The sequence below is a fragment of the Heptranchias perlo genome, chromosome 4 (assembly GCF_035084215.1).
Source record: "Heptranchias perlo isolate sHepPer1 chromosome 4, sHepPer1.hap1, whole genome shotgun sequence".
Taxonomy (NCBI): Eukaryota; Metazoa; Chordata; class Chondrichthyes; order Hexanchiformes; family Hexanchidae; genus Heptranchias; species Heptranchias perlo.
Window position 1 is genome coordinate 91,505,515 of NC_090328.1, and position 25,010 is coordinate 91,530,524.

At 41.9% G+C, this 25,010-nt stretch overlaps 1 protein-coding gene across 1 annotated transcript in view; it reads left to right on the plus strand.

The window, feature by feature from the left end:
• elavl2 (ELAV like neuron-specific RNA binding protein 2) overlaps positions 1–25,010 on the plus strand; it is a 77,662-nt gene that overhangs the window by 46,880 nt on the left and 5,772 nt on the right. Inside the window, exon 5 of the mRNA XM_067982236.1 lies at positions 8,020–8,245. Within this exon, the coding sequence (XP_067838337.1) occupies positions 8,020–8,245 (226 nt within the window). The remainder of the gene's footprint in view (positions 1–8,019; positions 8,246–25,010) is intronic.

Genomic DNA, 25,010 nt, shown 5'->3' on the forward strand with positions numbered 1-25,010 from the left:
GGAATGGCTATGCCAAAAGGTACACTAACTATAATTAGGCTTCATCTGGATTAGCTCACATCCCTTGGAAACTCTGTAGGATAAGGTTGCCAACAACAACTTGCATTTATATAGCGCCTTTAATGTAGTAAAAGGTCCCAAGGCAGTTCATGGGAGTGTAATCAGGCAAAAATTGACACTGAGCCAAAGGAGGAGATAATTGGGACAGGTGACTCAAAGCTTTGTCAGAGGTAGGTCTTAAGGAACGTCTTAAAGGAGGGGAGAGGTTTAGGGAGGGAATTCTGGAGCATAGGCCCTAGACTGCTGAAGGGGCAACTGCCAATGGAGGAGCAAAGGAAGTGGGGATGAACAAGAGGCCAGAGATGGAGGAACCCAGTTCTCAGAAGGTTGTAGGGCTGGAGGAGGTTAGAGATGGGGATGAGCAAGGCCTTGGAGGGTTTCAACACGAGAATGAGATTTCTGCATTGGTGGACCTGGAGCAAAGGTAGATCAGTGAGCACAAAGTTCATGGGTGAACTGGACTCGATGCGCGTTTTATACGGGCGGCAGCGTTTTGAATTAGCTCAAGTTTAAGGGTGAAAGATGGGAGGCCGGCCAGGAGAGCATTGGATAGTTGAGTCTGGAGGCAGCAAAAGTATGGGTGAGGATTTCAGCAGTAGATGGGCTGAGGCTGGGCTGAAGAAGGAGGTGGAAGTAGGTGGTCTTTGCCATGGAGAGGATATTGGGTTGGAAGCTGACCTCCCGGGTCAAATAGGATGCTACGGTTGTGAAGTTTGGTTCCGCCTAAGACGGTGAACGTGGAGAAGGATGGAATCGATAGCTAGAGAACTGAGTTTGTGGCGGGAGCCAAAGACAATAGCTTTGGTCTTTCCAATGTTTAATTGGAGGAAATTGTCTCTCCAGGACAGAATGTCGAAAAAGCAATCTGACAACATGGATGTCGTGGAGGGGTTGAGAGGTGATGGTGAGATATAGCTGGGTATCGTCAACGTACGTGCAAATCTTTGTTTTCGGATGATGTCACTGAGGGGCAGCAAGTAGATGAGAAATTGGAGGCCAAGGATCCTTGGGAGAACTCCAGCGGTAACTGCAGGAGTGAGAAGAGAAGCCATTGCTATTGTAACTTGGACTGCAGTGGTAGTCCTGTATTTAGTCTGTCACTCGGTGTACTGCCACTGTTAATGGAGAAATTGGAACATCAGTGTATCAGTTAATTAAGAATGGTGTAAGTTGCTTTTGTAGTAGCTAATGGCTATTGTAATACATATCACTATTGCTGTCTTGCATTTGAATTTGTCTTAAGCTTGTGAGCCAAAATATGCAAGTCATGATTAATCCATTAGGGAAGATCAAATTTTTAAATTTTATCGACTTTTATTTATCTTTGGATATTATGGCCAAGTATTTGCCACAATATAGTTCTCCTGTTGAAAAGAAATGTTTTGTAGATATTCTTGGCCTATTTACGACCAGATGCTTACCAAACAATCTTTCATAAATCCATGTTGACATGAAAGAAAGGGAAATCATGTTTGACAAACCTATTGGAGTTCTTTGAGGCTGTGACTAGTAGAATAAATAAAGGGGAACCAGTGGATGCAGTGTATTTGGATTTTCAGAAGGCTTTTGATGAGGTCCCGGACAGGAGATTGGTGAACAAAGTTAGAGCACATGGAATTGGGGTAATATACTGGCATGGATTGAGAATTGGTTAAGAGACAATAGAGTAGGAATAAACGGGTCTTTTTCAAGTTGGCAGACTGTGACTGTGGGGTGCTGCAGGGATCGTGCATGGGCCCCAGCTTTTTATAATCTATATCAATGATTTGGATGAGGGGACCAAATGTAATATTTCCAAAATTAGGTGGGAATGAGAGTTGTGAGGAGGATGCAGAGAGACTTCAAGGGGATTTAGACAGGCTAAGTGAGTGGGCTAAGAACATGGCAGATGGAATATAATGTGGAAAAAATGTGAAGCTATCCATTTTGGTAGGAAAAACAGAAATGCAGAGTTTTTTAAATGGTGAGATTGGGAAATATTCAAAGGGACATGGGTGTCCTTGTACATGAGTCACTAAAAGCTAACATGCAGGTGCAGCAAGCAATTAAGAAAGCAAATGGTATGTTGGCCTTTATTAAAAGAGAATTTGAGTACAGGAGTAAAGATGTCTTACTGCAATTATATAGGGCCTTAGTGAGACCGCACCTGGAGTATTGTGTGCAATTTTGGTCTCCTTACCTAAGAGGATATACTTGCCATAGAGGGAGTGCAACGAAGGTTCACCAGACTGATTCCTGGGATGGCAGGATTGTTGTATGAGGAGCGATTGAATAGACTGGGTCTATATTCTCTATAGTTTAGATGAGAGGTGATCTCATTGAAATGTACAAAATTCTTACAGGGCTCGACAGGGTGGGTGCAAGGAGGATGTATCCCCTGGCTGGGGAGTCTAGAACCAGGGGTCACAGTCTAAGAATAAGAGGTGGGCCATTTAGGACTGAGATGAGATTTCTTCACTCAGGGTGGTGAATCTTCGGAATTCTCTACCCCAGAGGGCTGTGGAGGCTGTCATTGAGTACATTCAAAACAGATTGATAGATTTCTAGATATTAAAGGCATCAAGGGATATGGGGATAGTGCAGGAAAATGGCAGAGGTAGAATCGGCCATGATCTTGTTGAATGGTGGAGCAGTCTCGAGGGGCCTGATGGCCTATTCCTGCTCCTATTGCTTATGTTCTCCTGCCTTTCCCCGGTCAGCCCATGATACTTGTGGTGTTGCCAGTGATCAGTGCTGTTTTTTTCTCAGCAATGTCTGCATGGTCGCTACATGGAGTAATGTGCATGCTTCAACAAAGTATTCTCAATCTGATGTCTTGCTGCTGACCTTGACATTGAGCCAGTTACCCATCTCTTGTTTTGTCTGCTTCGAGCAATTGAATTGTACATTGTTTGTTCAACTGGGGAAATGTAGATTACAGTAAAACCTAAGTGACTTGTCAGGTGACCTTTATTTGCAGGTGTCCTTATTCCTGTATGTACAGTAAACTGAGCCAAATATCCTGGGATTGGGTGTATCTCCAGCAAGATGTGATTTATGTTTGTTGGGTTTCCCAGTTCATTGCCATCCTGGGGTCCTTTTCCATTGAGGGAGGAATACCCTAATCCTGGGATCTGCTATGTTGGCAGCCTGCACAGGGCGAGGTGGCTGCTGTAGGGCTGGAGTGCCTGGGAGACCCTAGCCAAATTAGGGGGGAATAATGTCTTGCAGATCCCTGTCTGGGACCCCCCTCCCTCCTTGTGCTGCAGCTGCTAATGTTTGAAATGCTGTGGGGTGGGTAGGGGGCTGTTAGCATCAGCACCTGACGTACTGGAGTTGCCAGCTCTGGTTGGAAGCTTTCTGGGTGGTCGGATCATGTGACTTCTACAAATATTGTTGGATTTACCTTTTTATAAAGGTTGGGTCCCCTGTAGTTGAGAATCTTTGCTTGTGGTTTTGCACCAGCAGCTGTTGAGAAGTTCCAAGAACCAGGAGGCCACCCGTGAGCAAGCGAAGAGGGGAAACAGAGGACGGGGGAGAAAAGGGTAAACCACTCTCTCAAACTCCCTCCGAGCCCCCAGTCTCTATCTTGAGCCCCCCCCAGCCAGCCATGGCTCTGCAGGTGACAGCACTGAGCAGCAGCTGGTGACATGTTCAGTGGAAAAGGTGGGAAACTATTCTGGGTGGGACTGAACTTGCCTGGTTCCATTCTTATCTATCCAGCTGTAGCCAGACCATCACCTGCAATGGCTTCTCTTCCTGCTTGCTGCACTGTTACCTCCTCGAGGCCCCCAAGGATCTATCCTTGGTCCCCTCCTATTTCTCTTTTTCATGCTGCCTCTTGGCATCTGAAAACATGACATCAGGTTCCACATGTACGCTGATGACACCCAGCTCTACCTCACCATCACCCCTCTCAACCCCTCCACTGTCTGATTTGTCACACTGCTTGTCTGACATCCAGTACTGAATGAGCAAAAATTTCCTCCATCTAAATATTGGGAAGACTGAAGCCATTGTCTTCGGTCCCCACTACAAACTCTGTTCCCTAGGCACCAACTCCATCCCTCTCCCTGGCCACTGCCTGAGGCTGAACCAGACCATTTGCAACCTTGGTGTCCAATTTGACCCTGAGATGAGCTTCTGACCACACATTTGCTCCATCAGCAAGACCGCCTATTTCCACCTCTAACATCGGCCATCTCTGCCTCAGCTCATCCTGATGCTGAAACCCTCATCCATGCCTTTGTTACCTCTAGACTTAACTATTCCAATGATCTCCTGGCTGGCCTCCGGTCTTCATCCATCCACCCTCCCTCCATAAACTTGAGCTCATCCAAAACTCTGCTGCCCGTATCCTAACTCTCACCACGTCCCATTTACCCATCACCCCTCTGCTTGCTGACCTACATTGGCTTCCAGTATGGCAGCGTCTCTTTTTAAAATTCTCATCCTTGTTTTTAAATCCCTCCATGGCCTCGCCCCTCCCATCTCTGACCTTCCCCCAACCCTCTTCAGATCTCTGCACTCCTCCAATTCAGGCCTCCTGCGCATCCCCGATTTTTAATCACTCCACCATTGGCGGCCGTGCCTTCAGCTGCCTAGGCCCTATGCTCTGGAATTCCCCCCTCCCAATACCCCTCTGCCTTTTTTTTTAAGATGCTCCTTAAAGCCTATATGTTTGACCAAGCTTGTGGTCACCTGCTCTAATATCTCTGTGGCTCCTGTGAAGTGCCTTGGGATGTTTTACTACGTTAAAGCTGCTATATAAATGCAAGTTGTTTAAAAGTAATGCAGTCTAACCTGATTCTGACTCTAGCACCAGGCTAACAGTCATTATTTATGGTATGTGTGAAATGGGGAGTTCTTTACCCGGCATCCATAGTGGCAGAGAAACTGCTCCATCCCTAGATAGTCGTGCAAGCATTCAATCCCAAAGATAGTGGTTTCTCTGCTGCTATGGATGCTGGGTGGAGAGATGTCTAGTCCATAAAAGTTGTTTCTTTCACCAGCTGCTGCTTCGCAATGACCTTGTCTCGTGTTCTAAGTTGTAAACCGACTTGGCTCATTGAAGGTTGTCCGTAGTTCGTAATTTGCGAAAGTCTGTGGCTTCAAGGTGCAGCTTGTATCTATTACAATGTAAGTTATTTGGAACTGTCAAGTTCTTTTTGGTGTCTGTACAAGTTTCACTATTTATTCCCTGTGCAGCTTCCATGTATGAATGTTTTCCCTTGCTTATTGTACCTTGGAGCTCCTTGAATTTTAAACTTTCTAGTTCCAGTTCTCTTCTGCTTCTTGAACCAAGACGTGATTCAGAACCTAGCATTCATTAATGAGCCCTTGCATAGATGGGACAAAGATCTACCATTCTAGACTGTACTGAGTAGAACATTTGGTTAAATCAACCTCAAAGCACTCTTGCATGGTAATAGAGCATCTGTGTAGTAAGTTGGCAGTTGAACTGGTTTGAATAAGGCTCATTCTGCTTGTTCAATGTTATATAATGTGCCAAAATTTTAAAAGCTTATGTAAACTGAAAGCTAGCTACTTGATCCAGCCTCTGCAGTTGTGTTGCTATTTGATTTTGTGGTTATGTGCTTTGGAATGTCAATTTTAACATCATGCTATAGTTTTCATCTGGTAGGTCTGGGTTGTTATTGATTTAGTGCCTGAAATTTCACAGTATGTTTTAAACTTGATCCATCATGGTACTCCATATAAAAAGTTAACCTGTAGTACTTCTCAATACACTAATTTGTAATTTTCAAACAGAAGTTTGACGTTTTCTTAATGAGTGCACTGTAGCTTAATTTCTGTGATCGTCTAATATTCAATGTCCACTCTCAGCAGTCTATTAGACTTGCTGAAAATTGTAGAACTAATCTTAAATTAACACCTTCTGGAACCATTGCAATGTGAAATATTAATGCCTTCCTTGGATAAGGAGGAAACCTTTCAATATCTAATCACTAGATATTGGCACTTCACTTGTCAAACATGCAACAAAACCTTGTCCGGCTTTGGCATAAAGTAAACTGCATTCTATTCAGAAGCACTTTTGTTGTATTTGCACACATTAATCGGTCGTCTTTTTTATGCTAAACTTCGGTTGTATGGTTTTAGGTGATCAATGTATGCTTGAATGCATTGTGGGTGGTTTTGATCTCTCGGGCATTGTACATTCATGCTTTTCTGCCTTTTCACTGCCAATGGGGGACCTGTCAAAGTGCAAAACTTAACAGGAAGATCTAAAGATGTGAGCTTGCTATTTTTCAGACAGCATCATACTCTTAAAAATACATGAGATTTGAAACTAAAGAGTGGCAGTTTTAATACCAGTGCATAAGAATGAAATATTAGGTTTTGAGATTCAGTTGACATCTGTAATTTAATCATGCATATCTATGGTACAATTATACATCAATATAATGGGGTAGAGATCTTTAAATGCAGCTTCAAACTGTATTATCAAGGCTGTACTATACATTTCTAATGCACTTTTGGTTAACAACCTTTTGAAGGCATTTAAAATATCCACAGCATTCTACCAGTTATGACTTGGAGAATTTTTTTAAATACCAGGTTACTAAATTACATTTAGTTTTCTGTTGAATATTTAACTTTTAATGGGTATATTAATATTCAACTGTCCTTATGGAGGAATGAAATGCCCCATTCTTGTCTGGTATCGGTATCATGCAATGCCATTATTGGATAAAGCAAGTCCAGAAGTAGAGCTCCCTTACACCTCCAGGTGGCTTAACCCCATCTTTAAGAGCACTGCTATTGTACCATTGTAAATCTTGCCAGCCTTGTGGTATATCTGCCATTACTACTTATTGGCCTCTAACATAAGGAACTGGGTTGGAATTGTTAGTGGACCTTTCTAGTTATCAGGAGAATTCCATCCCTTTAGTTTGAGCTGGGTTTGAAACTAGTTCCAAAGGAGAAAGGAAAATGTGGTGGTAGACTGTGCCCAATCTTTATCTTTAAAAAAAAATGCTCACTAGTCTGTAATACATGTCTGAATCTGCATATGTCACCAATGTTGTCATTCTCCTAAGCACTATACAACAACATTTCGGTGTAGAGTACTGTGGTGCTAAAATACTGAGGGGAAGGGCAATGAATGAGTTGGATACTGAATTAATATAATGTGAATGTTGATGCACAGCACTTATGTTAGTAAACACTTGTAAATTTTATCTATATAGTTATAAAGTCAAGGCAATGTTTTGCTTTGCCTGAATTTAAATAGAGGGAATTTGGTTGTGGTTCACCTAGAACCTGGCACATTAGGATTTCAAAATACAAAGTACATTTGGATTTCTGTAAGCAGTCTGACCATAAGGGAGGGGGAAATAGATTTAAAGAACCTTGCCTTTTTTTCTGTAACAATATTATGGGTAGAGGAAATATTGAGCTTCATATCTGATTGCAAGAAAACTAAGAACAAAAATAAGGAAATATGTATTCCAAAAATCCAACTGATGGGCTAAAATGACAATTGGTGAGCATGCTGCCACAAAATGATTATCATTCTGCTTAGTCGACCACCTTACGATCTGGTTGAGACATTGTAAGTAAATTACAAATGAAATAGTCTGTTCTGATATGCAGCTGGAAAATTTAGAAGCAGTTACGATTTGAAGCTACTGCAGAAATTGCAATAGATGGGGGAGAAACTGAAATCACTGACCTGATCAAGTAAATTACCTCTTGCTGTATAGTTAGGAATCTAAATTCCAGCTGCCCTTTACTGCTTTTGTTACTTTTGCCCTCATCCCTAATATAATTTCTAATTGTTTTTAAAGTAGATGTTTGATCCCTTCAGCTTTTATTGCAACTTTGCAGAAAGCATGGGCAGTTAACAAATCGTGTCTGTCAGTTCTTCTAACTGTTCAGATAATTGAACTATAATTGAGGGTAAGGGAGATGAATTAAACATGGATTGTTTAATTGGGCCTGCATGTTTTTTAGGGGTGTCCAGGGGCGTTGGCTTCATTCGGTTTGACAAGAGAGTGGAAGCAGAGGAAGCAATCAAAGGTTTGAATGGGCAAAAGCCTCCAAGTGCCACAGAACCAATCACAGTCAAGTTTGCCAACAATCCAAGTCAGAAAACCAACCAGGCAATCCTCTCGCAGCTGTACCAGTCTCCAAATAGACGATACCCAGGGCCCCTTCATCATCAGGCACAAAGGCTAAGGTATGTAAATACTCCCAATAGGCACTGTTGCAATTTAAAACAGCTGTTTAACACCAATTAAGAGCAAGTGCTTAATGGAGTTTACCAAGAGGCTGAATGAAGTAAATTTGGCTGCCAAAATATCGATTTCATCATGCTGAACTGTGACCTGGATGTTAGCCCATCTGGTGGAACAATGTAATTAAGATGTTACAAATGTTGGAAATGAAATATGGATATAAAGGTGTAGTCTTGATGCACTAATTGCTGATTTGTGTTGAAATATAATAGCTATACTATGGCTTACTGCCATTTTGTTATAAAATGGGGCATTGCAATATTTGACTACTCCAGTATTTTGTTTACTCTAATGCTATTGCTTGATTTGTGTCTTTATTTCCCTACCAGTTTTGAATAGAAAATATATTCTCAACTTTGACTAATCATTCTTCATTTTGTTCAGCCTCCACATACAAATAAGTCTCGTCCACAAAAACCAGGAAAAGCCACTGGGGCAATATCTGCATTTTGGTGCTATGTACATAATACATGGTCTTTTCCTATCCTGCTATATAAGCAAGACTTGGCCAGAATGTACCTCAGCAGCTTCTGTCTTTAGTTCACATCAGGAAATATTCATTACTCAATTGGTCCTCTTATGTTGCAAGTAGTATCCTTTTCATTTTAAAAAAAAAGTTGGCGTTGGGGCATTTCCCAACTTCAGTCTGTTTTCTGAATATATGTTTTAATTTCTGTATTCTAAGTTGGTCAGTGGGTACATGTGTTGCTTTGGTTGTTTCTGGTTAATTCTGCTTTAGTTAGTCTTTGCAGCCAGCTACAAGATCTGCAAATTCAGTAATACAGCCATGGTAGTGACCAGCAACCAGGAGCAGTGTTTTAGTTTCTACTGTTTTTTGTTTTGAAGAATAATCCAAAAAACTCCTACAAATAAGTCACATACTATGTTGGCTGAGATGTCTGGTTACTGAAACTAAAAAAGTTAATGGATAAGGTGTTAGTCCTGTTTGTCAGACTAGGCTTTGGTTCATGTCCTTACTGGGGAGGGTGAGCTAATGTCACTACTGAGTTATGATGCTGGCCATTATACTGATGCCAGTAAATGACTGAACCAGAAACAAAGACTAACCCTTTCCAGCAGGCTACTGTTATCAGGGTTGCACTTGTATGTAGAGGATCAAGTCCAAGAATACCCTCCTTAACTTCAATTCTGTCTCCTTAGCCATCAGATTTAGTGCTTGGCAGCAAGACTTGCAAGTACCATGACCATAGCTTGGACTATCATCAGGCCAATAGTTAAGTTTGACCTTTTTATTCCTCCTATAGCCCAGCAGAAATTACTTGATTTATACCCAAGACTAATAGATTGCGATGTAACTGAAGCTGAATTTTCAGACAGAACAGTGGATAAAAGGTGAAGAAAATGCCATGAAGCTGTGAAATGCTGAAAAAAAAATTGACAAAAGCATTTCTGAAGCAACTTGCATGCTTGGAAGAAACATTCTTAGTTTAATAACTGAAGTTGAGTAGAGGTCTCAGCTCATTAAGTTTCATGCTTTGTATCTTGGTTTAACCTGATTCATTTGTATGTGGATGTTGAATAGCTGAGGAATTTGATTACCTATTAAATATGGTGTTAGGAATTTAGCTTTTTTTACATGGCTGTTTCCCTACGCACCCATCTTCTGACCTGATTTCGTCAAAGCCTTGCTTTTATATTTACTATATACTGTCAACTTTCAAAAGAACTGAGGTGTATTTAGGGAAAGTGGCTCTAAATGCAATAACAGGTGGGAAGATTGTGGTCAGTGATTTTGGTATGTGTACTAAATTCCTTGGCCAATTTGCCAGTGACTTTTTTTAACTCTATTTGCATATTATGTGTATTTTTTGTTCTTCATAACTCAACCATATAGGAGTGATTGTGATCCAGCATGACCACAAAATACATCTCAGGAAATCACAGGTTGCATATTTTTGATTTACTGAGATGTGCTCCCTGCTGGTACTGCCACATTGTGGAATCCGCTCTAATACGGTTGGTAGTTCTACATATTTGCATAGGGAGGCTATTTTAACTCTGACTGAGGAGCATATATGTAGAATCTCAGAAACCAGAAGACAAGTGGTCAGATTGGGTACAGACTGAGAAAAGTGGTCAATTGAACCATTGCAGTCTTGAACGTGCACCCTAAATGTGTATAGGATTCAATAGATCTTGCCCACAATCCTTTCCCTAAATTTAAAGATAGGTTATGTGCTACTTGAAAAATTTGCTGAATTAAATGTTTACTTTAACATCACTGCTATCATCCATTTGTGTAACATAGTTTTTGTTTCTGTAAATGTTGAAAATGAACTCTTCAACTTGCACCTTCACCCAACCTCCCAAATTTCAGCTTTCAAATCTTATTAAAATATTTGTATTTACATAGTGCTATAATGCCACACTATTTCAAAGAACTGCACACAATGCATATTGAGTTGCAATAACTTGTGTTTGTACATCATCTTCCTCAACTCCTAGAATTGGTGTAGGAAAATGAGAATGCAAAATTGTTAGCCCTTTATGCAAACTGTGCCTTCAGGATGGGTCAAAATTTTAAGGGGGGGTGGGGGGAAAGGAAAATGAAGTAACTTAATCTATGGGGAGGAATAATTTCTAGATACTGGTTGCTTTTAAATTTCTTACCAAGCACAGCAATCTCAATCAGATCTTTCCAATTGCCTGACCTTTTGGCTGTGCTCTTAACCTTTTATCATCTGAATGCATTAGTGTCCTGGCTTTCATTGATTATTTTCAATATTAGTTTAGTTCTATTAGTCTTATGAAAGTTGACTTCTTGTGAAGTTCTGTCAGTCATTTCAACAAAGCTACTTTCTGTTCCTCATTGGCTTACCTTGGTCACTTCTGGCCATGGTCAAGACCAACTGCTTTGTTTTAATAAACATATCTGCAGATGTTCTATATTCTTCCTAGTAGGGAACTTATTTTTGAAAACACTAATCTCACTTTTTGGAGTCTGAAGCTTGCTGCCAATGCACCACAAGGTTTGATGTAACTAGCTTGAAAATCATCCCAAGCTTGATTCCTCTAATTGGAGAGACCTCTGTACAGAAGTACACTACTAAGCAGGCAACAAGAAAGAATGCACATTCAGCACATTGCATAACTTGGAGTGAAAGTATTGGGATTGCTTTTGGAGCTCTATTGACCTCCCTAACTGGTCATATGTTTTCCCATCAGCTGACCAGTCTGCCAGCTCCAAAGGAGTAACAGAGCATTAAGTCTCATGTGGGTAGTCTCATTAATAACCTTGGGCACTGACTCTCTGGGTTTGGTTCAATGCTGATCTGAGTCAATATTGACAGACTAAAAAGAGGAAGTGGTGCCAGTTGATACATTGGCATTAACAGGGTATGTCTTTGTAGAGTAAAGCATTCCCTTTGATTACCTTAAATTCTTCAATTGTTGAGTGTAAGATAGTCACCATAATGTATTTTGTAGATGCATTAGCCCAGAGATACTGTCAGTCCTTTGTTGAGAGCCTGAATAGCTTTTGATGTTGCATGGGATCTAACTGAGTTGGAGGTCAGAAGCTCCTTGCCTCCTATATAAGTAGGCTTTGCTGTCAAGGAAAACTTTTGGTGTGTAGGGGAGAAATAAAGTATACATTTTCACAGCTTCCTTAGGATAACACCACTGGTCTCTGCATTTCTTTAATGTAGACTTGGCATGTACCTGCTTTTGAGGAAATTTGAGAACTGAATTAAATACTTGGTGAGGACTCTGTTTACCTGGTGGATGTCCCTTGAGGACAGGCTTCCATGTGTGTGTATGTTTCAATCCAAGCACGAGTACAAAACCTACAGTTGCTGATCATAAAGTGAAACCAATAATCTAAATTATACATCCAACCCTTGATTTTGTGTGAAGAATGAATTTTCCCCATGCTTACTGATGTGGCAACCAATGTCGTCCCAATTTGTAACTGTCCATTTTGTACATTTTATTATGGGGACAATATATAATTAGGTGAAAGAACAACATCATTTCCATAACCCACTTTTGGGAGTGATCCATGGATACTGGAATTGCTGTTCTAGGCCTTGATGTCAGCTGCCATAGCAAAATCTCTAGAATATGGAAGATCGTAATGACTAGATCTGTCAGAACAACTTTTTGGCTTCCAACTAAGTCTTGTTCTTTAAAGAGCAGGGTTTCCAATTGTCTCTTGCTGCCAGCATTCAGAAAATCATCTCTCAAAGTTAAGACTCCTAATTTATTAGGATGAAAGATGGCAGCAATTTAATTATGTTTACAAATGTTATGCTACCAAACCATCGTGACTCATGTCTACATTTTTGAGACAAAGAACCAAGTAGACATAACCAGGTTTTGTATGCATGCAGCAGTCCAGTGCAAATTTAGCTATTTCCCCACTCTGCCAAAACTCAATGGGCAGTGTCCCAGATGGCTTCCACTATCAGGTGACTGACATTCTTACTTACATAAGCTGAATCTGATTGACTATTCACAATATTGTGATTTACTTAATTTAGACAAATGAAGACCTTGTCTGTGGAATAATTCAACTAGTATTAAACAGATCATAAAAATAGTTGTTCATATAGTGATCATGCAGTAAGGTTTATGGCCAATTCTTGAGCTAATTTTTAGATGCCTATTTAGATAACAGCAACTTGGAGCACCACAATACTGTTTTGAAACAGTTTGGATCTATCTTATATAGTGTTTCCTGCGCACAGCCTGCTATATATTGATGCAATGTTGAAAGATGGCCAGTGATTAACTTGCTGAGGCAGCTATATGTTGAATTGAACATTGGATAAGTTCAGTGATGAGAAGAGCAAATCAATAACTTGTCATATAAGCCATTAATGTTGCCTGCCCTTTGAAGTGTGTAACCCTTCTATTACAAACATTCAGCTCCTTGGTAAGTACGTCTCTAAAGGAGAAGCAAGTGGTGACTGGAAAAGTTGCTAGTGCTTAAGCCAGTGTTCTAAATACACCTGACAGTTCTGTCTGCATTTCAGCATTCTGTACTAAAAGGATTGCACAAGATACTGGCAGTGTAACATCACAACAACTAGACTGTTCTTGGAACAGTCTATAAATGTTTGTAAGGGATACTAATCAAAGGACACTGGACAAATTATTAATCCCTTCACCATACCTCCTTGTGAAAGAAATGCTTGGAAGTACCAGTCAATACTAATTTTTTTTCCCCATAGGCTCCAGAATAAACACTTCAACCTAGGTTGGATATCTGAACAGTGTGATGATTACTACGCATTTTTTTGTCGATAACTAAAAGGAACTGAATATTTACCACAGAAGTAAGCTCAGGGTAACAATGGGGAAGAGATTATTTATCTCACAATCAACAGAAGTGATTTTAACATTGTTTATATTTGTAGCAGTGAACTAATGACTGCAAAATTGTAGGATTATTTCTCAAGCAACATTACTTTGTAACACTAATACAAAAATATATAAATGTCTGATTCCAAAATTGAAATTAAATTAGCATTAAAGAGAAAATATAATTTATCATGGGATCAGGAATAGGCCATTCAGCCCCTTGAGCCTGTTCTGCCATTCATTGAGATCATGGCTGATTTGTATCCTAACTCCATCCACCTGCCTTGGCTCCATAATCCCTTAACACCCTTGGCTAGTAAAAATCTATCATTCAGATTTAAAATTATTAATTGAGCTAGCATCTACTGCTTTTTATAGGATAGTGTGTCACACTTCCATCCTTTTGTGTGAAGTGTTTCCTAACTTTTCCCTGAATGGTGTGGTTCTGATTTTAAGGTTTTGTCTCCTTGTCCTAGACTTTGCCCACCAGCATAAAAAGTCTCTCACTTACTCTCTCACACAAACTTTAACCTTCTATATTCTGAGGAATACAAGCCTAGTTTATGTAATCTCGCCTCATAATCTAACCCTTGGAGCCTTGGTAACATTCTGGTGAATCTACGCTGCACTCCTCAAGGCCAATATTTCCTTTCTAAGGTGCGGTGCCCAGAATGCTACACAGTAATCTAAATGTTTTTTTTATATAGCTGTAGCAAAACTTCCCTTTATGTTCTAGCCCTCTAGTTATAAAGGCTAACATTCCATTAGCCTTTGATTATTTTTTGTACCTGACTATTACGTTTTAGTGATCTGTGTTCATTGACCCCATAATCTTTGGACCTCCACTGTTCCTAGCTTTTCACCATTTTAAAAAAAAATTCTGAGATCTATCCTTGGTCCAAAATTGATGACCTCACACTTGCCTATGTTGAAATCCATTGGCCACAGTTTTGCCCACACTGTTAATCTATCAGTATCTTTGTAATTTTATGCTCCTGTCTACACAACTATGCCGCCAATCTTTGTGTCATCGGCAACCTTGGATATATGGCTCTCTTGTGATTTCTAAGTCATTAATAAAAAAAAAATAGTGAATAGTTGAAGTCCCAGCACAGATCCTTGTGCGACAAACTAGTCACTTCCTTCCAATTCGAGTACATACCCATTATCCCTACTCTGTCTTCTGCCACCTCACCATGTCTTCTACTGCCTGATAATCTCCTAACCAGGTCAATAATTTTCCTTCAATTCCATGAGCTTTAATTTTAGCTAGCAGTCTCTTACTTGGAACCTTATCAAATGCCTTTGGGAAGTCCATATAAAATACATCCATAAAAATTCCCCTGCCTACTACTTTAGTTACTGTCTCAAAAAAAAAATTAGGTTTGTTAGACATGACCTACCCATTACAAATCCATGTTGGATCTCTAAGTTCTTAGTCACTCTGTCCTTAATTATAGATTCCAATAATTTCCCAACAGCAGATGTTAGACTAAAAGGTCTATAATTTTCTGGTTTCTCTCTTAGCTTAAATGGTGGAGTTACATTTACAGTTTTCCAAGCTAAAGGGACAATTCCTGAATCGAGAGAGCTTTGGAAGATTATGGCTAAAGCAGCTGCAATTTCTTCACCTACTTCCTTTTAAAAACCCTGTGGTGGAAACTATCAGGTCCTGGGGATTTGTCAGTCTTTAGTGCCATTATTTTTCCTAATACTGTTTTCTTGCTTATGATAACTTTAGCGAGTTCCAGACCTTGATTCATTATTAGTTTCCCTGGAATGTCAGGTATATTATCCTCTTCCTCTGCTGTGAAGACTGACACAAAGTAATTATTCAACAAGTCTGCCATTTCCTTATTTTCATTTGCAATATTACCTGCATCTGTTTTTAAAGGGCCCATATTACCATTGACTACCCTTCTCTTCCAATATAATTGTAAAAACAATATTGTCTTGGTATGCATGGTTTCTTATTGAACATGTCATGGTCTCTGAAAATTCTTTTATAAAATATTTAAGTTTACCAGAGTACAAAAATCCAAAATCTAAATGTTTGAAATGTTGCATTTTGGGATAGTGCATAAATGATTTATTTTGGAACTAAAATACTTCCCCCTACCTTTTTTCTGGAAGGATACCCATGTATGCCCTGCAGCAATCTTGCCCCCGCTTCAGGTTTTTCTTCACTGGCTGTAAAAGTACTTGGTAAATATGAGCCCTTGCCATAATGTCTGAAATGGTGCCATATGTCTGCTACCATCAAATTGCACAAATAATCTGATTATCTTAAAAAGCAATTGACTAATAAGCAAAACTAAAAGGCAGTAAACAGGACAAGTTAAATTGTAAAACTTCCATGCTTGTTTTCCTCTTTGCTTGTGTTGTCATATAGGATTGAAAAGTAAAATATTTTGTTCAAGTGCACCACAAATTCTGAACTTTATTTTGGGGAATTAAAATCGATAGTTTTTTGTATAATAGATGCTACATAGAATTTAAACTACTACCTACAATATATATCTTGGCTACATTTATTTGAAGCAAACTGCACATAGTCTTATATGGACTTCTATTTTAGATGCATTCTGATTATGCAAATAGTTGTTGTATTCAAAGTTGGGTACTGAGTAGTACCACAAGCTGAGATTCCATCACTTATTGGTGATATACAGAGAATCAACCCTTCTGGTCTGTGGTACCCATCCATATCAACCAGGTTGTGTAACATGTTGGGCTACGTTCATATCCCGGAGTTTTGCTTAGTTGTTGAACTGTCAGAAATTTAGGATGTTTTAGGTGTGGTACCTTCCTTGAGAGTGTATTAGATAGTCTGAGACAAATTGTAAATGGTCTAATAAAACTAGCTTGGGGGCAAGTGTTTTATTCTTATGTTCTGCATAGGATGTCTCAATCCTCAGCTAGAGAATTGTTACATGGATGTATGAAACATATATCAGGGGGAAATCTCTCCATGTGGCTGGAGTCATACCTAGCGCAAAGGAAGATGGTAGTGGTTGTTGGAGGCCAATCATCTCAGCCCCAGGGCATTGCTGCAGGGATTCCTCAGGGCTAGTCAGATTGAAATAGGAGGATATTTCAAATGAATACGTGGCTAGAGTAGTGGTGCAAGGAGGAGGGATTCAAATTCCTGGGGCATTGGAACCGGTTCTGGGGGAGGTGGGACCAGTACAAACCAGCCTGTCTGCACCTGGGCAGGGCCGGGACCGCTGTCCTAGGGGGAGTGTTTGCTAGTGCTGTTGGGGAGGGTTTAAACTAAAGTGGCAGGGGGTTGGGAACCTGAGCAGGGAGACAAAGGAAAGCGTGTCAGGAAGGGACAGAAGGTATGGAGTAAAAGGTAAAGTGTTAGAGGAAAAAGCAGGAACTAAGTGTCACAAAACATATTTGAAAGTTCTTTATCTGTGCGTAGCATTCGTAACAAAATGGACGAGTTAATGGCACAAATAACTACGTATGGGTATGATCTTGTGGCCATTACAGAAACATGGCTGCAGGGTGACAACGACTGGGAATTAAATATGCCAGGGTAGTTAACAATCAGGAAGGAAGGGGAGGTGGGGTGGCTATGTTAATAAAGGAAGGAATCACTAATACAGATAAATGATATTGGGACAAAGGATCAGGATAATGAAACAGTTTGGGTAGAGATAAGGAATAATAAGGGGAAAAAAACACTAGTGGGCGTAGTATATAGGCCTCCTAATAGTTGCAACTCTGCTGGAAGAAGTATTAATCAGGAAATAGTTGGGGCATGTAATGAGGGAACAGCTATAATTATGGGGGATTTTAATTATCATATTAACTGGACAAATCAAATTGGGCAGGGCAGCCTTGAGGAAGAGTTTATTGTGTATTGGGGATGGATTTCTTGAGCAGTATGTAACTGATCCTACAAGGGGGCAAGCAACCTTGGACCTGGTCCTGTGTAATGAGCCAGGATTAATTAATGTCCTAGTTAAGAATCCCCTTGGAATGAGTGACCATAACATGGTTACATTCCATATCCAATTAGAGGGTGAGAAGGTTGGTTCTCAAACAAGCGTACTGAGCTTGAATAAAGGAGACTATGATGGTATGAGAGCGGAATTGATTAAAGTGGACTGGGAAAATAGATTAAAGGGTAAGACGGTACATGAGCAGTGGTGTTCATTCAATGAGTTATTTTACAACTTTCAAAAAATATATATTCCACTGAGGGGGAAAAAAAGGGTGTAAAAGAAATGACAGCCATCCGTGGCTAAGTAAAGAAATTAAGGATAGTATCCGACTTAAAAACAAGGACATATAAGGTAGCTAAACTTAGTGGGAGGATAGAAGATTGGGAAGTCTTCAAAAGACAGCAAAAAGTAACTAAAGGATTGATTAAGAAAGGGAAGATAGATTATGAAAATAAATTAGCAAAAAATATAAAAACAGATAGCAAGAGTTTCTACAGTTATATAAAAACGGGAGGAGGAGGCTCTGCAAACATCCCCATTCTCAATGATGGCGGAGTCCAGCACGTGAGTGCAAAAGACAAGGCTGAAGCGTTTGCAATCATCTTCAGCCAGAAGTGCCGAGTGGATAATCCATCTCAGCCTCCTCCCGATATCCCCACCATCACGGAAGCCAGTCTTCGGCCAATTCGATTCACTCCACGTGATATCAAGAAACGGCTGAGTGCACTGGATACAGCAAAGGCTATGGGCCCCGACAACATCCCAGCTGTAGTGCTGAAGCCTTGTGCTCCAGAACTAGCTGCGCCTCTAGCCAAGCTGTTCCAGTACAGCTACAACACTGGCATCCACCCGACAATGTGGAAAATTGCCCAGGTATGTCCTGTCCACAAAAAGCAGGACAAATCCAATCCGGCCAATTACCGCCCCATCAGTCTACTCTCAATCATCAGCAAAGTGATGGAAGGTGTCGTCGACAGTGCTATCAAGCGGCACTTACTCACCAATAACCTGCTCACCGATGCTCAGTTTGGGTTCCGCCAGGACCACTCGGCTCCAGACCTCATTACAGCCTTGGTCCAAACATGGACAAAAGAGCTGAATTCCAGAGGTGAGGTGAGAGTGACTGCCCTTGACATCAAGGCAGCATTTGACCGAGTGTGGCACCAAGGAGCCCTAGTAAAATTGAAGTCAATGGGAATCAGGGGGAAAACTCTCCAGTGGCTGGAGTCATACCTGGCACAAAGGAAGATGGTAGTGGTTGTTGGAGGCCAGTCATCTCAGCCCCAGGGCATTGCTGCAGGAGTTCCTCAGGGCAGTGTCCTTGGCCCAACCATCTTCAGCTGCTTCATCAATGACCTTCCCTCCATCATAAGGTCAGAAATGGGGATGTTCGCTGATGACTGCACAGTGTTCAGTTCCATTCGCAACCCCTCAGATAATGAAGCAGTCCGAGCCTGCATGCAGCAAGACCTGGACAACATCCAGGCTTGGGCTCATAAGTGGCAAGTAACATTCGCGCCAGATAAGTGCCAGGCAATGACCGTCTCCAACAAGAGAGAGTCTAACCACCTCCCCTTGACATTCAACGGCATTACCATCGCCGAATCCCCCACCATCAACATCCTGGGGGTCACCATTGACCAGAAACTTAACTGGACCAGCCATATAAATACTGTGGCTATGAGAGCAGGTCAGAGGCTGGGTATTCTGCGGCGAGTGACTCACCTCCTGACTCCCCAAAGCCTTTCCACCATCTACAAGGCACAAGTCAGGAGTGTGATGCACTGCAGCAACTCGCCAAGGCTTCTTCGACAGCACCTCCCAAACCCGCGACCTCTACCACCTAGAAGGACAAGGGCAGCAGGCGCATGGGAACAACACCACCTGCACGTTCCCCTCCAAGTCACACACCATCCCGACTTGGAAATATATCGCCGTTCCTTCATTGTCGCTGGGTCAAAATCCTGGAACTCCCTTCCTAACAGCATTGTGGGAGAACCGTCACCACACGGACTGCAGCGGTTCAAGAAGGCGGCTCACCACCACCTTCTCGAGGGCAATTAGGGATGGGCATAAATGCCGGCCTTGCCAGCGACGCCCACATCCCGTGAACGAATAAAAAAAAAAGAAAAAGGGTGGCTAAGGCAAACATAGGTCCCTTAGAGGATGAGACTGGGAAATTAATGGTGGGAAACATGGAGATGGCAAGAATGCTGAACAAATATTTTGTTTCAGTCTTTACGGTAGAGGACACTAAGAATATCCCAACACTGGACAAACGGGAGGCTCTAGGGGGGGAGGAGCTAAATACGATTAAAATCACTAAGGAATTGGTACTCAGTAAAATAATGGGACTCAAGGTGGATAAATCCCCTGGACCTGATGGCTTACATCCGAGGGTCTTGAGGGAAGTGGCAGTAGGGATTGTGGTTGCTTTGGTAATTTTCCAAAATTCTCTGGACTCAGCAAAGGTCCCGGCAGATTGGAAAACTGCTAATGTAACACCCTTATTTCAAAAGGGTAGTAGGCAGAAGGCTGGAAATTATAGACCAGTTAGCCTAACATCTGTGGTGGGTAAAATTTTGGAGTATTATTAAGGAGACAGTAACGGAACATTTAGATAAACTTAATTTAATAGGACAAAGTCAGCATGGCTTTACGAAGGGGAAGTCATGTCTGACAAATTTGCTTGAGTTCTTTGAGGACATAACATACAGGGTGGATAAAGGGGAACCAGTGGACGTAGTGTATTTAGACTTCCAGAAGGCATTCAACAAGGTGCCACATAAAAGATTATTGTTGAAGATAAAGAATCACTGGATTGGGGTTAATATTCTGGCATGGGTGGAGGATTGGTTATCTAACAGGAAGCAGAGAGTTGGGATAAATGGTTCATTCTCGGACTGGCAACCAGTAGCCAGTGGTGTTCCGCAAGGGTCGGTGCTGGGTCCCCAACTCTTTACAATCTATATTAACGATTTGGAGGAGGGGACAGAGTAACATATCAAAGTTTGCAGATGATACAAAGATGGGAGGGGAAAGAGTGAGGAGGACATAAAAAACCTACAAGGGGATATAGACAGGCTGGGTGAGTGGGCAGAGATTTGGCAGATGCAATACAATATTGGAAAATCTGAGGTTATGCACTTTGGCAGGAAAAATCAGAGAGCAAGTTATTATTTTAATGGTGAGAAACTGGAAAGTACCGCAGTACAAAGGGATCTGGGGGTCCTAGTGCAAGAAGATGAAAAAGTTAGTATGCAGGTGCAGCAGGTGATCAAGAAGGCCAACGGAATGTTGGCTTTTTATTGCTCGGGGGATAGAATATAAAAACAGGGAGGTATTGCTGCAGTTATATAAGGTATTGGTGAGACCGCACCTGAAATACTGCATACAGTTTTGGTGCCCATACTTAAGAAAAGACTTACTTGCTCTCGAGGCAGTACAAAGAAGGTTCACTCGGCTAATCCCGGGGATGAGGGGGCGGACATATGAGGAGAGGTTGAGTAGATTGGGACTCTACTCATTGGAGTTCAGAAGAATGAGAGGCGATCTTATTGAAACATCTAAGATTGTGAAGGGGCTTGATCGGGTGGATGCGGTAAGGATGTTCCCAAGGATGGGTGAAACTAGAACTAGGGAGCATAATCTTAGAATAAGGGGCTGCTCTTTCAAAACTGAGATGAGGAGAAACTTCATCACTCAGAGGGTAGTAGGTCTGTGGAATTTGCTGCCCCAGGAAGTTGTGGAAGCTACATCATTAAATAAATTTAAAACCGAAATCGACAGTTTCCTGGAAGTAAAGGGAATTAGGGGTTACGGGGAGCAGGCAGGAAATTGGACATGAAGCTGAGTTCGGATCGGTCAAGGCCCTGTGGGTGGCGGAGCGGGCCCAGGGGCTGAGTGGCCGGGTTCTGCTCCTACTTCGTGTTCTTTAGATTTGAGGTTAGGATCAGATCAGCCCAGCCATGATCTTATTGAATGGTGGAGCAGACTCAAGGGGCCGATTGGCCTATTCCTGCTCCTATTTCTTCTTATCTTATGGCAATGTCCTAGGCCCAACCATCTTCAGCTGCTTCATCAATGACCTTCCCTCCATCATAAGGTTAGAAATGGGGATGTTCGCTGATGATTGCACAGTGTTCAGTTCCATTCGCAACCCCTCAAATAATGAAGCAGTCCGAGCCCGCATGCAGCAAGACCTGGACAACATCCAGGCTTGGGCTCATAAGTGGCAAGTAACATTCGCGCCAGACAATGACCATCTCCAACAAGAGTGTCTAACCACCTCCTCTTGACATTCAACGGCATTACCATCGCTGAATCCCCCACCATCAACATCCTGGGGGTCACCATTGACCAGCAACTTAACTGGACCAGCCATATAAATACTGTGGCTACAAGAGCAGGTCAGAGGCTGGGTGTTCTGCAGCAAGTGACTCACCTCCTGACTCCCCAAAGCCTTTCCACCATCTACAAGGCACAAGTCAGGAGTGTGATGGAATACTCTCCACTTGCCTGGATGAGTGCAGCTCCAACAACACTCCAAGAAGCTCGACACCATCCAGGACAAAGCAGCCTGCTTGATTGGCATCCCATCCACCATCCTAAACATTCACTCCCTTCACCACAGTTGCACTGTGGCTGCAGTGTGTACTATCCACAGAATGCACTGCAGCAACTCTCCAAGGCTTCTTCGACCTCCACCACCTAGAAGGACAAGGGCAGCAGGCGCATGGGAACAACACCACATGCACGTTCCCCTCCAAGTCACACACCATTCCGACTTGGAAATATATCGCCGTTCCTTCATCGTCGCTGGGTCAAAATCCTGGAACTGCCTTCCTAACAGCACTGTGGGAAAACCGTCACCACACGGACTGCTGCGGTTCAAGAAGGCGGCTCACCACCACCTTCTCAAGGGCAATTAGGGATGGGCAATAAATGTCGGCCTCGCCAGCGACGCCCACATCCCATGAACGAATTTTTAAAAAATTCTTGAAGGTACAAATTTTCAAATTTCTTCCTGGTTTAAATTTCTATCTGCAAGTAAGTGCCACCAATCTCTCTTTCTTTGACTAGTAAAGATATCCATTTCCCCAGAATTGAGAAGTTGCTCGATTGACTTTTTCAGCCAAGTAGTTATCATTCTCTTTCCCTAATATCTTTATACTGTTTAATTGTAGTTTCCCTCAATTCTTCCTCTCATCACTAATGCATTGTTCTTTTTTTTTCCCTTTATTAGAAGTGCAGCATTGTCTTTGTGCCTCGAGTTCAGCATTTTTTTTTTAGCCACTGATCTGGATCTTTTGCTCAAAACAGAACTGCTGAACTTGTGGAAGATACAGTTCTCTAATAATATTGTCAATGGTGATTTTCTAGTTAGAATCAAATCTCTAGTCAGCACTAGCAACCAAGATTTCAGGCAATTCCAACAGTTGGTCACCAGAACAGTCTTTGTTAACTCAGCTTTCGGTGGAGCTTAGAGAGCACTGGGAAATCTTTCCTCAATGTTCATTCTTTTGTCACAAAGGGTTCAATTTAAAAGTTGTACTCCAAGTTGGAGGAACTGATGCTAGAGGAGGATGCGACTAGGTTTTCAGCAGTGGTCTAGTTGAAGCAGGTTATCCATTGGAGTATGTTGGTCATGACTGGTGACGAAGAAAATAGGAACTGAACTTTCAAGGATATGGGTTTTTGTACAGTTTAGCTCTTGGGAGAACCACAAACAAAACCGAACTCATCAGTTGGCCTTGGATGACTACGTTCCAGATAACATTTTCGAATACTGTTTTAATCTTGCCAATTTAGCCCTCCCCAATTATCATTGGCCCAGTCAATGCCATCAGTGCTGCACAGTATTGTACAGCAATTTGACTGCTGTTTGCCATCTCTAGATAAACATTTGAGCGTCCCTTGAAGCTCCATCTGGTAATACTTGTATCTTCAGCCTTCCTTTTCCCGGCAAGGCTTCTTTCAACTTTTACTGCCTGGTTGCCTAATACCAATTTATACAAACCCTTTCTGTAGGTGGTGATGTGTCCTAGACTTGAGTCTCATTCCTCTTTGGAATAACTGAGCCTCTTGCCATTGCTGTCTGTAGAAAATCACTTGTACAAGGCAAATAATGCCGTAGATTTTTTTTCTTTTGAATTAAATTAACTTGGGTCATCAGATTACAAAGTTTTAATTACCTTCAGCATATGACACACCAACACATGCAGGTCATGAGGTTGGAGATAAATTGCTGTGAAAAATTCTCACTGGTAATGAGGAGGTTCTTGAAGGATGCTTGGAAGCTTTTGATAGTTCACCCCTCAGGGCCAACATGGATTCTAAACTTTGGTGGCCTTAAACTCGCATGCTTTGAATCCATGGTTTTGGGTGATCTGAAATAAAATGATGTATCTATCTGCTTGTATTTCTTCGGTTCCCAGCCATCGCACCACCTTCAGCCTGGCAGTTATGATGAGCTACCAGAGTCCCCCCCCCCCCCCCCCCCCTCAGCAGAGTTGTGGCAACAGCCTCATTGCGTTCCAGGATGCATCTCTCACCATGTCCTTAAGCTTTAGTTGCTTGATATTCTGCAGGTCAGCTGTCTGAGAGGGTCCCCTAACCCCCATGGCTTCTCCAGGCAGCTGTAGTCCACTTGGTGCGTCACTGGCAGAGACCAACAAGTGCCTTGCCCTTTGACCTGTGCGATGGGCAATGTGGTATGGGTTGAGACGAAGTCATCCGTGCGATTTATAGATACCCTAGTAGTCATGGTCTCCTAGCTAGGCATGTAGAGGGAGCCTATCCTACACGATCCTCACACTGGTTTGCCCCAGAGAGTAGGAGCGCCTTTAGTGTCCTGCACATCACACTCACCTAGACCCCTCAGTGCTTGCCTGCATCATTGCTGTAGACATTTTAGCATCTTGGCATACACTGCTACCAGCACTGTAAACTTGATTAAGGAGAATTTCTATGCAGTCCTCAAATGTGGACAAATCAATCGTCACTAACTATTTAGTCATTTGCCTAGGAGATTTCAAGGCCTCATCAGGATCAGATAATCAAACTATATGGCAGTGGTGAAGCCAATGAAAATACAGAATACTTCCAGTTCTGTGCCAGTTTCCACCCTACAAATAGGTGGCTTGTGGTACTGAAGGAAGGACCTACATTGATGGAGATCGTACTCTTAACGATGGCCACACCAGAAGAGAGATCGATCACACATTGGTGAATGAAAAATGGAAGGTAGTGATGAATAACCGCATCTACCACAGTGCAGAATGCAGCTTTGACCACTTCTCCAAGCCGCTGATATCTCCAAAAGATTGTCAACAAACTGAACAACCTCTGCTCACTCAATGCGTTTGGATATCAGCAAATTGAAGGATGAGCATTAACTGCAGAACTATCAATAAATTGAGGCATT